Below are 17017 nucleotides of genomic sequence, written 5' to 3'. Positions count from 1 at the left end.
GCAGAAAAGATTCATGAAATTGGTTCAAGGGATGAGGAACTTCAATTATGAAGATAGATTGTAGAAGTTGGGACTGTTTACCTCGGAGAAGAGAAGGTTGAGAAGAGATTTGATAGAGGTATTCAAGATCAAGGATTGTATCAAATTGAAAGAAACACTGCACAAATTTGCAAAGATTCATGGTCGGACAGAAGATTGGTCAAATTTTCAGAACTAGCAAAGAATGACTAAAACAAAGGGCTGAATTTTGCCCTTGACAGTCAGGCGGGCCCAACCGACTCAGCGGCGGGTGGGCAGCCGATCGCCGCCACCGAAACGGGCCGCGCCACCATTTTGCACGGGCGGGTTTGCGACTCCCGTGTACAATGGGAAAATCGAATCGGCGGCAGGCGTGTTTAGACTGCCGGTTCCAATGGGGAAGTGGCAGTCTGTATAAAGAAAGGCCAGGCAGCCTCCTTGAGGCAGTTCACCATGGCCACTCATAGGGAAGGACATGGTTTGAGGGCAGAGGAGGAGGAGGGGTGCAGGCTGCAGGGTAGGCCAGCGGGGGGGGCCACTGTGCCCCTCGGTTCTCAGATGCCTGCCTTGCTGTCCTCCTCCAGGAGGTGTCCAACCATCGGGATGTTTTGTTTCCAGAGGATGGGAGGAGGAGGAGGGCCCCCCACATCACCAGGCAGGTGTGACAGGAGGTGGCGGTGGCTGTAAGCTCCCATGACGATGTGCGGCGCACAGGAACGCAGTTCCGCAAGCGCTTCAATGATTTGTTGCGTTCTGGAAGGGTGAGTACCATGTCAGCCTTGGCCATTTGACTCAGCCTTAGATAGCCTTAGCCTTTGAGGCCCCCTCCCCCCCGCCCCCCCACGTCTTAGTGCCGTTACTGCATGCCCAATTTGGCGCACGCTGGGTGGGCAAACAGATAGTGACCGTGCTTACATCAGCCTTAGTGGTTGAGGAGAAGATGGGTTCTCCCCGCAGCATATGTTGGTGTTTGTCGCATTTAAGTAGTCTGGGGGCACCCTGCAGGGGAGGCAGCTATACACATACTCAGAACTCCAACACATGTCTTATTGATAGTGATGAGATGGTGGAAGGGAAGCCTCAAGGTGTCATGGCCAAGAGCCATCTGCTGGCCTCGGCGCCGCACCTAGTTGCGCCTCCTTGCCATGGGCGCTAAGACCCGTGTGTTATTCAAAGTGATGGACGCCAAATGTGTCCAACGTATCCATTGGGGGAGGGGGTTGGAACCAGCTGTACTATCTTCTGGGGACTGATCACCAGTAGTGTGGACAGGAACCACTGGAGGCCTTAGATGCGCCACTGTGGTTGGGGTGCGGCATGCACATGCAGAGTACATGAGTGATCAGCCCCAATAAATGCTCTTCTCTGTTCTGCAGGCAAAAACAGAGAACAATATGAGGGAGCAGCAACGGACTGGTGGTGGGCACGCCGTGCTGCAGCAGGCCATGGAGCTGGGGAGGAGGCAGGCGGCCAGGGCGGCAGGTGTTGGCGAGGCTGGGGTGCAGCGGCCAGGTATTTGAGGGCCACAGTCCCATCCACTCTGTCTTCCCACCATCCAAGGCACTGATGGTTGCTGCAATCGTTAATGCAGCAACACTGCTCATTCACAGACTGATACAGTCAGACGTGTGGGTCATACACAAAGGTCCCTCGGCCCCTTGAGGATGTGCGTCTCTAGCACCTTCCAAAGTCGCCTTATCCCAGTTGTGACCACTATTCCCATGGCCTAACATGCCATGGCATCGCTGCTGCACATCCAAAGACTTATTGCATCTTGAGAGGGTTTGTACCTCCACCACCCTTTCAGCCAGTGCGCCCCACATTACTCTGTCCAGAAGGTGCTCAGCACCTCACCTGTCAACCTCATGGCACTCAACTTAAATAAATGGCACCACGTTAGTCATCCCTGCGTCAAGGGGAAATGTTGTCTTGTGTCCCCCCGTTCTATGCCCCTCATGATGGTATGAAGGTCAATCTCCTGTGCTCCACGGCAAATGTCGCAAGTGTATGCAATATTTCCTCATCACTCCAACTCTCCAGGCCAGCATGCATCCAGGTCAGGTACCTCTGCACTCTCCCCAATCCAATGCCATCCCTCCCATGAAGCGCAGGTCACAACTGAACGCAGAAGTGTAGATGTGGCCTCGACAGCATTTTCTGCACTTGCAACATGACCTCCCTTTTCCTACATTCTATTCCTCGGCTAATGAAGGTACGTCTGGTTTTGACCTTGTTAAATGCCTTATGTTCCTGTTCTGCTACCTTAACGGGTCTGCCCAGCAAGGTCCCTGTAATCGTCATGACTTCCCAAGGTCCTACCATTACTCATGTATTCCCGTACCTTGCTTGTCTTGCCCAAGTGCTTAACCGAACACTTATCCACATAACATTCCATGTTTGGGCCTCCTCTTGACTATTTACCACCCCACCAATGTTCTTCTCCTTAGGTTCTTGAAAGGTGAGCAAGTTATGAGGCTGGGGGGGAAAGGGATGAAAGGTGTTACTTACTGACTGAACGCTAACTGATGCACTGTCCTTGTTGTTAATTTCAGCATCACCACCGTATGGCCGCCCCAACACGTCCAGAGCACCCCCTCCACACCTGAGGGCCAAGACTTGCAACTTGCGGCACATCATTTCAGCCAGCCAGGCACCAGCACAGCGACAAACACTTCGGTGGTGAATCTAACGTCGGCTAGTGTCCCAGGGCACAGTGGAGAGGGCACTTCACAATCGCTGGAGGAAATGGCATGGACAGAGAGTGCCGATGGCACCAGCAGCTGGAGGACTGCAGGGGACCAGGCACATGTTGAGTCCGGCAGTGATGATGTGCCTCTGGAGATGTCACCAATGCAGCAGCTGCAGGACAAGCAGCAGGATGCGCGGGAGCATCTGGCAGGGTTGCATGAGGGTGTGCTTCAGTTGGTCTCTGTGGTGGAGGAGTTCAGGCAGAGTGTCAGTGAAGGCATGAACCTCAAGACAGAGCTTCAGGCTTCCTCCACTGAGAGATTGGCGACTCTCATGGAGAGGAGCTTCGATCGGATTAAGACTCTTCTGATTGGGTTACGCTCTGACCTGCAAGCCCTCACAGCCGTAATGGCCACAGGTGGTCGGTCATTCACAATGTGGGAGATGTTCTGGGCACCAAGTGTCGCCGCTCGTGCCCATCCATCTGCGGTGAGCAGGGAGGTCCAATGTGACCTCACGTCGGCGCAGCAGCTGCCTGTCGTCGCTGCAAGCTCCTCTCAGGGCACTCTGGATGAGGGCAGCAGCTCCTCCGCCCCTCTGCTAGTGACCGTTGCATCCGTTGAGGCTGCGACAACTGGGGAGGTGCCAGTTCTGGAACTGGCCACTTCCTCCCAGGCGGGGCCATCACAGGCTTCATGGGCCACAGGACGCCCGCCAAGGTCATCAACGCCAACAGGACAGCAGAGTCAGCAGGCTGTCTCACAAGCCACTCCAAGCGATGGCATGGCACCTAGACGTAGCACCCGCAAACGAAAGCATAAGGCACGTTAGGCACTCCATGGGTATGTCACTGGTGATTTTGTGTTGGCCCTAGATTAGGGAAAAAAAACTTATGTACATCTGAGCGACGTTTGTGTTTTATTTTGGACAGAATAAAGTCCATTTTTCTGACCGTGGCTGAGGGTGTTTCCTTTGTGCTGCATTTGTATGTTTCACTGACATCTCATGAGTATTTGAGTGGACATTGATGTTTCTGTACTAAGCCCTTAGTTGCAGCTGATGAAGTGGAAGTTGTAGCACTGAAGTGCCAGGCAATGCTGCTCCTGCTGATCCATGTGTGTAGAGCTAGCTGAAGGTTCGTTGGATTAAAGTGTCCCGGGTGTCCCTGCCTCCTTGGTGTAGTAGCAGGTCGGCGTGATGCCCCTCATCTTCGCCCTGTGCTTCCTCATCCTCTGAGCCATTGCTGGATTCATCATGTGCAGCCTCATCCAGGGCGTCAAGGTCTTCATCGTCAACTGCATCCCCCCTTTCCAGCGCAAGATTGTGCAGAGTGCAGAATGCTACCACTATCACAGAGACGCGATCTGGGAGGTACTGGAGTACGCCCCCTGAGCAGTCCAGGCAACGGAAGCACATCTTGAGAAGGCCGATGGCTCACTCCACCACAGCCCTCGTGGAGGCGTGGCTCCTATTGTAGCACTCCTCAGCTTCTGTTCTTGGATGGCAGAGAGGCGTCACGAGCCACCTTCTGAGAGAATAACCCTTGTCACCCAGCAACCAACCATCCAGCCGAGCCGGAGCACTGAAGAGCGCTGGCACCTGGGAGTGTCTGAGGATGTAGGCAGCGTGGGAACTGCCTGGGTACCTTGCACAAACTTGCAGAATCTGCATCCTGTGATCACACACTATCTGCACGTTCATGGAGTGGAAACCCTTCCTGTTGACGAAGGCACCGGGCTCACCTGCTGGCACCTTGATGGCCACACGTGTACAGTCTATTGCACCCTGGACACTGGGGGAAGCCAGCAATGGCCGCGAAGCCTCTGGCTCGCTGTGCCTGATTTGCCTGGTCGCAGCGGAAGTGGATGAAGGTCAGTGCCCGTCTGAACAGAGTGTCTGTAACCTGCTTGACACAAGTGTGGGCAGCTGATTGGGGACATCACAAAGATCACCCACCGAGCCCTGGAAGGAGCCTGAGGCATAGAAGTGGAGGGCAGCTGTGACCTTCAGAGCCCTGGCATGGGGTGTCCACCCACAAAGTTAGGGGAGATCTTAGGACCAATCATCTGACAGATATAGTTGACTGTCTCCCTTGAGAGACGGAGCCTCCTTCGCACTGCACCTCAGTCATATTGAGGTAGCTGCTTCGCCGCCTGCATACCCTGGCAGCAGGATAGTGGCGTCTTCTGTGGCCTCTTCCACCTTGGACAACCTCTTGGCCTTGCGCCCCTTGTGCCTGCGCCTGGCCTCCCAAAAGTGGCTCCCCTGGAGGCTGTTTGTCCACTCCTGGCCTCCTCCTTATTCTATCCCTTCCTTCCTCAGAGGAGCTGCCTCCAGTGGAGATGTCAGAACCCATACCCAGGCTAAATGGAGGCCTCCGGAAAGCTGCAGGCCTGATTAAGATTACTATCTGCAGACTGGTGAGCTGAAGTTTCAAAGTACAGAGAAAGCTATTGGAAATCGATCTGAACTGCTAACAATCACACAGGCAAGTTTAAAACACTTTCTGCATTAAATACTTCAGAAAAAACATGAACAACCCTGCCGAGCCGAAGTTCGCACGGGCTCCTCAAAATCGGCTTCAGTTGCCGAGTTAAGGGCCTTAACAAGGCCTTTAATTAATGGCGGGCGCGCATCGCGCTGCATGGCGCACCCGCCCACCTAAATATCACGATGCCGCGCGCTGACGTCGGGACACTCACGCGACGTCAGTGCGCGGCATTTTGAGCGCTGACGTGCAGGTTCCACCACCCACGCATCAGCCATAAAATTCAGCCCAAAGAGGGAGAAAGAAGAGAATGAGAAAAAGCTAGCCAGTAAATTAAGAACAATAATTATTTCTACAAGCATTTAAATAGGAAAAGAGTAATTAAAGCTAGCGTTGGTCCACTAGAGAGTGAGACTGGGGAATTGATAATGGAAAACAAAGAAATGGCAGGGGCAATGAACAGGTATTTTGTGTCTGTCTTCACTGTAGAAGACTTAGAAAACTTCCCAAAGATATTTGAAAATCAAGACAGGAACAGGACAAAGGAACTTAAAACAATCACCATCACTAAGGAAAAGATGCTGGAAAAACTATTAAATCTAAAGGCTGACAAGTCCCCAGGACCAGATGGCTTGCATTCTAGTGTCTTAAAAGAAATGGCTGCAGAGATAATAGATGTAATGGTTATAATCTTCCAAATTCCCTTAGATTCTGGAAGGGTCCCAGTGGATTGGAAAATTGCTAATTTATTCATGAAAGGAGGGAGACAGAAATCACAGAATCACAGAGTGCAGAAGAGGCCCTTCGGCCCATCAAGTCTGCACTGACACGAGAAACACCTGACCTACCTACCTAATCCCATTTACCAGCACTTGGCCCTTAACTTTGAATGTTATGACGTGCCAAGTGCTCATCCAGGTACTTTTTAAAGGATGTGAGGCAACCCGCCTCCACCACCCTCCCAGGCAGCGCATTCCAGACCGTAACCACCCTCTGGGTAAAAAAGTTTTTCCTCACATCCCCCCTAAACCTCCTGCCCCTCACTTGAACCTGTGTCCCCTCGTGACTGACCCTTCAACTAAGGGGAACAGCTGCTCCCTATCCACCCTGTCCGTGCCCCTCATAATCTTGTACACCTCGATCATCACCCCTCAGTTTTCTCTGCTCCAATTAAAACAACCCAAGTCTATCCAACCTCTCTTCATAACTTAAATGTTTCATCCCAGGCAACATCCTGGTGAATGTCCTCTGCACCCCCTCCAGTGCAATCACATCCTTCCAAGATGTGGTGACCAGAACTGCACACAGTACTCCAGCTGTGGCCTCACCAAGGTTCTATCCAACTCCAACATGACCTCCCTACTTTTGTAATCTATGCCTCGATTGACAAAGGCAAGTATCCTATATGCCTTTTTCACCACCCCACTAACATGCCCCTCCGCCTTCAGAGATCTATGGACACACACACCAAGATCCGTTTGTTCCTCAGAACTTCCTAGTGTCATGCCGTTCATTGAATATTTCCTTGTCAAATTACTTCTTCCAAAGCGTACCACCTCACACTTTTCAGGGTTAAATTCCATCTGCCACTTATCTACCCATTTGACCATCCCGTCTATATCTTCCTGTAGCTCAAGACACTCAACCTCACTGTTAACCACCTGGCCAATCTTTGTGTCATTCGCAAACTTACTAATCCTACCCCCCCACATAGTCATCTATGTCGTTTATATAAATAACAAATAATAGGGGACCCAGCACAGATCCCTGTGGTACACCACTGGACACTGGCTTCCAGTCACTAAAACATCCTTCTGTCATCATACTCTGTCTCCTACAACTAAGTCAATTTTGAATCCACCTTATCAAATTACCCCGTATCCCATGTGCATTTGCTTTCTTTATAAGTCTCCCATGTGGGACCTTGTCAAAGGCTTTGCTGAAATCCATATAAACTACATCAACTGCACTACCCTCATCTACACACCTGGTCATCTCCTCAAAAAATTCCATCAAATTTGTTAGGCATGACCTCCCTCTGACAAAGCCATGCTGACTATCCCTGATCAAACCTTGCCTCTCCAAGTGGAGATAGATTCTCTCCTTTAGAATTTTCTCCAATAGTTTCCCTACCACTGACATGAGACTCTGATCTGTAGTTCCCTGGCTTATCTCTACAACCCTTCTTAAATAGCGGAACCACATTAGCTGTTCTCCAGTCCTCTGGCACCTCCCCCGTGTCCATAGAGAAATTAAAAATTTGGGTCAGAGCCCCTGCGATCTCCTCCCTTGCCTCCCTCAGCAGTCTGGGACACAAATCATCCGGACCTGGAGATTCGTCCACTTTTAAGCCTGCCAACACCTCCAATACCTTGTCACTCCCTATATGAATTTGCTTAAGAACTCGCAGTCTCTCTCCCTGAATTTGATACCTTCGTCCTCATTCTCTTTGGTGAAGACAGATGAGAAGTATTCGTTCAACACTCTACCGATGTCCTCTGGCTCCACCCATAGATTGCGCCCTTGGTCCCTTATGGGCCCTACTCTTTTCCTGGTTATCCTCTTCCCATTGATATACTTATAGAATATCTTGGGATTTTCCCTACTTTTACCAGCCAGAGCTTTCTCATATCCCCTCTTTGCTCTCCTAATTGCTTTCTTAAGCTCCACCCTGCACTTTCTGTACTCCACTAATGCTTCCCCTGATTTGCTCCACTTGTACCTGCTAAAAGCCTCTCTTTTCTTTCCCATCTTATCCTGAATATCCCTGGTCAGCCATGGTTCTCTGGGCTTGTTACTCCTTCCTATTACCCTAGAGGGAACATGTTGAGCCTGTACCCTCCCCATTACCTTTTTGAACACCCCCCACTGCTCCTTTGTAGATTTCCCCACAAGTAGCTATTCCCGGTCTACCTTGGCCAGATCCTGCCTTATTTTACTAAAATCTGCTCTCCCCCAATCCAAAACATTTTTTTGCAACTTGTCTATTCCTTTGTCCATAACAAGCTTAAATAGTACCATGTTGTGGTCACTATCACTAAAATGCTCCCCCACCACCACCTCAGCCACCTGTCCGGCTTCATTCCCCAGAATTCGGTCCAGCACTGCGCCGTCCCTTGTTGGACCCTCTACATATTGACCTAAAAAGTTCTCCTGTACACATTTCAAGAAATCCACTCCACCCAAGCCCTTAATACTATGAGCAGAATTTTCTGCCTGTCAGGCGAGAGGGCCCAACTCAATTTCCGGCGGGCGCGGAGCCGATCCCCACCAGCAAAGCGGGCCGCACCGCCATTTTATGTGGGCGGTCCAATTAAGGCCCGTCCAGCGTGACATCCCGCGGGAAGCACTATGCGCTCCCTATGCGGACGGGGGGGATTCCCTAAAAGCGAGAGTGCGCTCTTTCGTGCATGCACACGAAAGAGCGCACATCTCCCTGAGGCTAAGTGCAGCCTCAGGGAGATCGCCTGGACTTTGAAAAATATTAAAATTAGAAAAGAAAATCCATCACATGTCCCCCTCATGTGACAATGTCACATGAGTTGGAACAAGTTCATAATTTACAGAATAACTTTATTAAAATTTTTAAAGCCCTGCATGAAACTTCATCCCACCGCTGGATGAGGTTTCATGTTTTCTCTATTTGCCGCCGGGGCTCCTGGCCTGCCCGCCAACCTTAAAGTTGGACGGGCAGGTCCTTCAATTGGTTAAATGATCCTGTCAATGGCTTCAATTGGCCATTGACAGGTTGGCGGGCCCGCAGCTGATTTTGCTGCGCCCCCGCCTTCCTGAAAATTTAAATGGGGCAGGATGACATCGGGGGTTCCGCCTGACGTCATTTTACGCGTCAGTGAGCGGGCCCCACTCCCTGCTCGCCAACGGCAAAATTCTGCCCTATGTCTATCCCAATTAATGTTGGGAAAGTTGAAATCACCTAATATACTTACCCTATTGTTACTGTTTTTACACACCTCCACAAATTGTGCACATATTTGCTCCTCAATTTCCCGCTGACTATCTGGGGGTCTATAATAAACACCTAACAATGTGGCTGCCCCTTTTTTATTCCTAAGCTCTACCCGCAAAGCTTCATTCAATGCCCCCTCCAAGATATCATCTCTCCTTACTGCAGTAACTGACTCCTTAACTAATAATGCAACACCTCCTCCTCTTTTACCCCCTCCCCTGTCTCGCCTGAAGATTCTATATTCCGGAATATTGAGCTGCCAATTCTGTTCCTCCCTCAACCACATCTCAGTGATGGCTACTATATCACAATTCCACATGTCAATCCTCACCCTTAACTCATCCGTTTTGCCTGTAATAGTCCTGGCATTAAAGTAGAGGCCATCCAGCCTTGCCTTACTCCCTTGAAACGTAATGCAGCTGTACTCCCTCTGACTTGATTGTTTTACTGTATTATGATGTGTCCCTTTTTTGCTAACATTCTGTGTCTCCTCCCCCTGCTGAATTAGTTTAAACTCCTCCCAACAGTACTAGCAAACCCACCCGCAAGGATGTTAGTCCCACTCTGGTTCAGATGTAGACCATCCCGCTTGTACAGGTCCTACCTTCCCCAGAAACGATCCCAATGATGCAGGAATCTAAAACCCTCCCTCCTGCACCAACTCTTAAGCCACGTATTCATCTGTGCTATTCTCCTTTCTGAGCTCGCTAGCACGTGGCACTGGGAGTAATCCAGAGATTACAACCCGAGAGGTCTTCCCTTTTAGTCTACTGCCTAACTCCCTGAATTCTTGATGGATGACCTCATCCCTCTTTCTACCTATGTCATTGGTACCAACATGTACCATGACCTCAGCCTTATCACCCTCCCCCTTCAGGATGCCCTGCAGCCATTCAGTGACATCCCAGACCCTGGCACCAGGGAGGTAACACACCATCCTGGAGTCATGTTGATGACCACAGTAGCGCCTATCTGTTCCCCTGACTATAGAATCCCTTATTACTATTGCTCTTCCTCTCCTCCTGTGCAGACAAGCTGCTTATGGTGCCAGAAGCTTGGCTCTGTCTGCACTCCCTGGAGGAACCAGCGCCCTCATCAGCCTCCAAAATGGAATACCGGTTTGTGAGCGGGACCCCTGGGGACTCCTAAACTACCTGCCTGTTTCTCTTGGACTGCCTGATGGTCACCCATTCCCTTCCTTCCTCAAGTCCCTTCAGCTGCGGTGTGACCACCTCTCTAAACGTGCTATCCACGATGCTCTCAGACTCACGGATGCTCCACAGTGTCCCCAGATTTCGTTCCAGCTCTGAAACCCGTGCTTCCAGGAGCTGCAGCTGGACACACTTCCTGCACACATGCTGGTCCCGGGCACTGGAAATGTTCCCAGCTTCCCACACGGGGCAGGAGGAGCACACCACTGCTTTGAGCTCTCCTGCCATGACTTATCCCTTTAAATTAAACCTTTTAAATCAATTACTCTAGGGCCCTTCTTTCCTGATCCTCGTTACTACAGAATATACAAACTATAAACCATAAAAACACCTGAAACTATAAGCGATAAAAGCAGTAAATACTTACCCGACCTTACCCAATACTTACCAGTCATTCCTTTCACTTGTAGCCTCTACTGCTGCAGCAGGGCAAGACCACTCTCTGAAGATTTAAGAAGTTGGATAGCAAAGAAAAATGCACCTATGCACAGAATTCCCGTTGTGCACCAAATTGCCAATACCCACACTCACTCTGGCTGTGCATCACTCACAATGAGGTCTCTCCCCTACTCGTGTGCAGAAAGCAGGAAACTACAGGTCAGTTAGCCTAACATTTGTCATAGGAAAATTGCTGGAATCCATTATTAAGGAGGTTATAGCAGGATACTGAGAAAATCATAATTTGATCAGTGTCAGCATAAGTTTGTGAAAGGGAAATCATGCTTAACTAATTTATTAAAGGTTTTTGAGGAAGTAACAAGCAAGGTGGATAAAAGGGAACCTGTAGATGTGCTGTACTTGGATTTCCAGGAGGCATTTGATAACATGCCACAAGATAAGATTACATGGTGTCGTGGGTAACATATTAGCTTGGTTTGGTTAGCTAGCAGGAAGCAGGGAGTAGGGATGAATGGGTCTTTTTCCAGTTGGTAAGCTGCAACAAGTGGAGTGCCACAGAGATCAGTGCTGGGGCTTCAACTGTTTACAATGTACATCAATGTTTTTGATGAAGGGACTGAATGTATGGGAGCTAAATTTGCCGATGACACCAAGATGGGTAGGAAAGTAAGTTGTCAAGAGGAGGTAGACAGTAAGCAAAGGGATGGGGTCGTTAAGTGAGTGGGAAACAATTTGGTAGATGGAGTATAATGTGGAAAAATGTGAACTTGTCCACTTTGGCAAGAAGAATAGAAAATCAGTATACTATTTAAATGGAGATATTGCAGAACTCTGATAAAGAGGGACCTGGGTGTCCTGGTACATGAATCACCAAAAGTTAGTATGCAGGTACTGCAAGTGATTAGGAAGGCAAATGGAATGTTGGCATTTATTGCAAGGGGAATGGAATATAAAAGTAGGGAAGTTTTAATGCAGCTGTACAAGGCCTTGGTGAGCATATGTGGAATACTGTATACAGTTTGGTTTCCTTATTTGAAAAAAAGATATAATTGTTTTAGCAGTTCAGAAAAGGTTCGCTTGACTGGGTTGAGGGGCTTATCTAATGCAGAAAGGTTGAACAAGTTGGGCTTGTATCCACTGGAGTTTAGAAGAATGAGAAGTGATCTTACTGAAACATATAAGATCCTGAGGGGATTTGATAGGATGGATACTGGGAGCGACTTGTGGGAGAGACTAGAACCAGGGGACATAGTTTAAGAATAAGAAGTCTACTGTTTAAGATGGCGATTATGAGAAGTTTTTTCTCTCAAAGGGTCATTAGTAAGTTAAATTCTCTTCCCAGAAAGCATTGGAGGCTGGGTCACTGAATTTATTCAAGGCAGAGTTTGACAGATTTTTGATAGATAAGGGAATCAAGGGTTATGGGGGTGCGGACAGCAAAGTGGAGTTGAGACTACAACCAGATCAGCCGTGATCTTATTGAATGGATGAGCAGGCTTGAAGGACTGAATGGCCTACTCCTACTCCTATAGTTCTATGTTCCTATCATGAGTAGATAGGGAAAAACTGTTCCCACTTGTGAAAGGATAGAAAACGAAAACGAAATTTAAAGTAAGTGGCATAAGAAGCAAATGTGACATGCAGAAAAGCTTTTTCATGCAGCGAGTGCTTAAGGTCTTGAATGCACTGCTTGAGAGTGTGGTGGAGGCAGGTTCAATCGAGGCATTTATCTGAAAAGGAAGAAATGCAGAGTTATGGGGAGAAGGCGGGGGAATGGCAATAGGTGAATAGAACATTCAGAGAGCCGGTGCAGACACAATGAGCTGAATGACTTCTTTCTGTAACAATTCTGTGTTTTAGAGGTCACGGCCGTCAGCAACTGTCTTTCAGTTGTCAGTGTCAATGTCCATCCACCATCTTCATGTCTTGCTTCCAGGTGTCCACGTAATGGAGATATGGACATCCAGGACCTCGTGACCCACTGGTCAGTTCACCATACAGAAGGTCTTTAAGTACATGGCTGTCATCCATCTGGTGAATGTGGCCAAGCCAGCGCAAAATTCGTTGGCTTAGCAATGATTGTATGCTGATGGAATTTGCACGCTCCAGGACCTCTGAGTTGATGACCTTGTCTTGACAAGCAAGAGATGCTGAGGATACATCTGTGACAGTGAAGATGCAAACTGTTCAGCCTTTTCTCCTGCTTAATGTATGTTGTCCAGATCTCACCACTGTAGAGTAAGTGCACTGAAGACACAGAACTATTAAACATTGAGTACAGAAGAACAATTGAGCAAATCACATATTAATGTTTTGATGAAAGGTCATAGATCTGAAATCTAAACTTTGTTTCTCTCCACAGATGTTGCCTGACCTGCTGAGTATTTCCAGCATTTTGTTTTTATTACAGATTACCAGCATTTGCATTATTTTGCTTTTGTACCATAATAACAGAATTCTGCAGTGATGGAAAGGGCTTTGTTAATTGCCCAATGTTGTGGGTTGCCTGACATAAGCATGGGAATTTTAAGTGCCGACACTGTACCATAAATTCTGAGATTGTATAAACTTGACTTAATATTGTAGGTACGGAAAAAAGACTTAGCATGATCCAGAACAAGGAAAATCCTAGAATATAAGTCGAGTCGTTTAGGAGTGAAATCTGGGAGCACAAAGGTTGGTGGAAATGTGTAATTCTCTCGCTGTAAAGGCTTTGATCAACTGAAATTTGTAAGGCTTCTAGCATTGAAATAATGAGGTTCCAATCAGACTGCAGCTCCTAAAATGGCGGCGCAAGCTCGAGCAGTAGAATGGCCGACCCTGCAACCACCCTATTGGTTAACGTCAAAAGTTAACATCTGACCAATGGTGTGGCTTGTTGAGGAAGAGTGGGTGCGGAGATAGTATTTAAAGAGACGACAGGCGGGATGCGGCAGACAGCGTGTGGAAGAAGAGAGAGACCTTTAAGAAGGAGCTGAGCGGTTAACAGGAGCGGAGAAACTAAAGCCAAACACCATGTCTGAAGAAGGAAAGTTGTTCGTCGGCGGCCTCAACTTCGAGACAGACGAGCAGTCCCTGGAAGAGGTTTTCTCCAAGTACGGGCAGATCTCTGAGGTGAGAGTGATTAAGGACAGAGACACCATGACGTCCCGCGGTTTCGGCTTCATCACTTTCGAGAACCCAGAGGACGCCAGGGACGCGCTGCAGGCGATGAACGGAAAATCCATCGACGGGCGGCAGATCCGGGTGGACCACGCCGAGAAAAAGTCGGGAGGCGGCGGCGGATATGGTGGAGGCCGAGGCGGTGGCTACGGACGCGGGCGAGGAGGCGGCGGCGGCGGCTACGGCTCTCGGCAGTACGACTCTCGGGGCGACGGCTACTACCGGGGAGACGGCTATTCCCGGGGCCGAGGAGGTAGCAGCTACGGAGGACGCAGCTCGTACAACCAGTGACATGAGTCTTGTTCCGAGGTCCAACCTCCTCCCGTTCGGTTGCTTTCCTTTTTTTTTGTTTAGGGAAGAGATGGAGATCCGTTAATTTCCCAGCCTCGTGTTTTCCCAGCTAGAATATAATTGTTGGCCAATTTTCCCCCGTCCATGTACCGGAGTGAGAGGCTGGTGGCTGCTGATCCATCTCCGCTTGTCCCAGGCCCCGTTATACCCGGCGGCGGCGGCTTCCCTCCCCTCCCCCGCCAGAAACCCCACCGCTATTGTTCGGCCCAGAGTTTAATCTATTGTGACTAATAAAACCAAATCACTTAGATTGTATTTTTTTTAAGACTTATTTTCTTCGTATCAATTTGAAGGAAATGGTGTAGGAATGTATATTAGCTCGGTGGTCATTAAGCGTCCACCATTCCAATAATCACAGTGCAGAGTCGCTTTTCGTTGGTTTTTTCGAAATAAAAATGGACCTTTATGTAAGCAAACTTAAAAATCCCGCCCCTCAGGCGCGGAGAATTCATTTTATTTTTGTGAAAAGCTGTATTGATGGGAAGTTAATAACACGTTTTTTGTACGAAACATTAAAAATTACAAACGGAAATGTCTGGAAAATGGTTTTGTTTAAAAAGATGAGTCAGGGGCCGGTTTCTCTGAAGAGGGAACGAACATGGCGGCAAATTCCGGCACTGCGGTCTCTCATTCCCGTTTCTCAATAGGTTGCTGCGCACACAAGGTGAGGATCTTCCACAAAGAGCAGGGATTTTTTTTTACAGCGGCGGAAGGAACGCGTTGGGCGGGGACTTGCTGCTTTCAGTCCCACGTTGGTCGCCACGTGGAGCGGGTGTCGGACCAGCGGCTCTTTTTTTTTCCCCCCCTCCCCCAGGCTTCCTTCCCCACCCGCCCCCTCCCTCGTGGCTGAGGCGCTCTCCCCCTCGTGGCCGATGCAGCCTCCCTTCTCTCTTCTCCCCCCCCCTCCGCGGAGGCTCTCCACTACCACCCCCCGGCTTACAAAGGAGATGGATATTTAATATAGTTCGGGTTAGTGCCTGCCATTTTCTCGTAGCCCCATATCTTTGAAACCCGACTGGTATGACAAAGGGGTTAATCTCTAGCTTTCTACGTCATTGTAATGATTCGCGCTTCTGCCCTACCACCAAAAAACACGTTCAGCAGCAGATGACAGTTTGCAGAGCCTGGGTGGATCGGCTGCCCTTACCACTAGTGCAATATTTGGCAAAATATAGATCAAATTACATTCCTTTGTTCCGTCTGCTTACTAGAGAGGGGTACGCAATATTAGATTAAATATTTCTCATTTTAGTCACACCCTAATCTAGATAACGATCGCTTATAAATCATAATGCTGTGGGGTTTTTTTACTTGACTGAGTGCCCACGTGTCGTAAACCCGTATTCTCTGGAATGTCTGACTTGGTTCGATCGTTGCTAATCGGTTTTGAGTAAAAACAAAATTAGCAATTTCAGCGATGACAAGATTGCTAGGCCTGGAGTGAAGCGGTATGGCACTGCAGCATTTGCCGTTTAATGCCACGAAATTTTTGCAAGTAAGTCTTGCAGGCTTATTTCACGTTTTACATTGATGCTCAAATTCATGGCAGAGTCGGCTTCTGCTATGTTGTAAGGGCAGACTTTCAGTTTTGGAATCCAAATCCCACGATATGTACCTTTTTTGGAAGCTCGATAAGAACATAATTACCCTCTCTTTACATCTGAGTATCCTATTACACTGATTCACTATCCAAAATTGGGAGTGAATTATCAGCATTTTATATAGTTTTGTTAAGTTTAATACAGTTCTCAATTTTTTTTTACAAGTATTGGAAATACTCAGCAACTGCAGAGAAAAACAAAACTTAAGATTTCTGGAAGGTGTCTCCACAGATACTGCCTTTCCAGCATTTTCTTTCTATCTTTGATTTCCGGCGTATGCACTGTTTACTTTCATAAATTGAAACTAATCATACTAAAGATAATGCAGTCCTAGGTTGTTGGTTTGGTCCCACTTGGATACATCGCACATTTTGATGCTAGGTTTAAAATTCAGCCTTGACAGATGTTGCTAACTACAAATGGGCAGATGAAAGCAATGTGTAGGCTGCAGGTAAGGGGACACGACACACCCCAAAACATTTATTTAATGTGATAGTAACAATCTCTTACCCCATGACCCCTTATCTTATGCAATAACTATTAGCTACCTTAGCAAATGCTTTCCTTGATATCCCAAGCCAAGATAAATTTCTTATGATGTGTCATACTTTATCAGAGCTGCCCCCTCCCCATCTCCTTTTCCATTCATTAAAGCTGAAATGTAAGTTCAAATTCCAACAGGAATTTAAATTCAAATAACAAATAAAGTGCTAGTCTGAATAATAATCATGGAACTACTGGATTGTAATAACCATTTAATGGTCTAACAAACCCATTCGCTCTCATTTTGTGCTACTGGTTTGTCTATCTGGGCAACAGATGCTTTGTGCATTCAGATAATTTTAATTTCTTACTATTCCTCTTTGACCTTATTCACTGATACACTGTTACTCTTAAATTCAGTCCCTTCTTATCCCAGGATTTACCCAAATTGCTGCACTACTCTACTGCCTTGATGGTTTTCTCTTTAAATTTCTAAATTCAGAATGGACTCTGGGTTCAATGCCCATCACCAAGAGTGGCTCAGTAACATCACTGCAGGCTGAGTCCTGAAGGACATATCTGCCAGACTAGGGTTATGGCAAGTGGTGAGGGAACCAAAGAGTGAAAAACCTACTCACCCTCACTAATC

General features: G+C 48.1%; 1 protein-coding gene across 1 annotated transcript in view; it reads left to right on the top strand.

Annotated features, from left to right (window-relative positions):
- LOC144680423 (uncharacterized) overlaps positions 1 to 14816 on the top strand; it is a 132015-nt gene extending 117199 nt beyond the window's left edge. Inside the window, exon 7 of the mRNA XM_078541390.1 lies at positions 13739 to 14816. Coding sequence (XP_078397516.1) covers positions 13739 to 14224 — 486 coding nt within the window. The 3' untranslated portion in view covers positions 14225 to 14816. The remainder of the gene's footprint in view (positions 1 to 13738) is intronic.
- Positions 14817 to 17017: the final 2201 nt, after the last annotated feature.

Source organism: Cetorhinus maximus, chromosome 5 (assembly GCF_964194155.1).
Source record: "Cetorhinus maximus chromosome 5, sCetMax3.hap1.1, whole genome shotgun sequence".
Classification (NCBI taxonomy): domain Eukaryota; kingdom Metazoa; phylum Chordata; class Chondrichthyes; order Lamniformes; family Cetorhinidae; genus Cetorhinus; species Cetorhinus maximus.
This window is presented reverse-complemented; position numbering and strand designations above follow the sequence as displayed.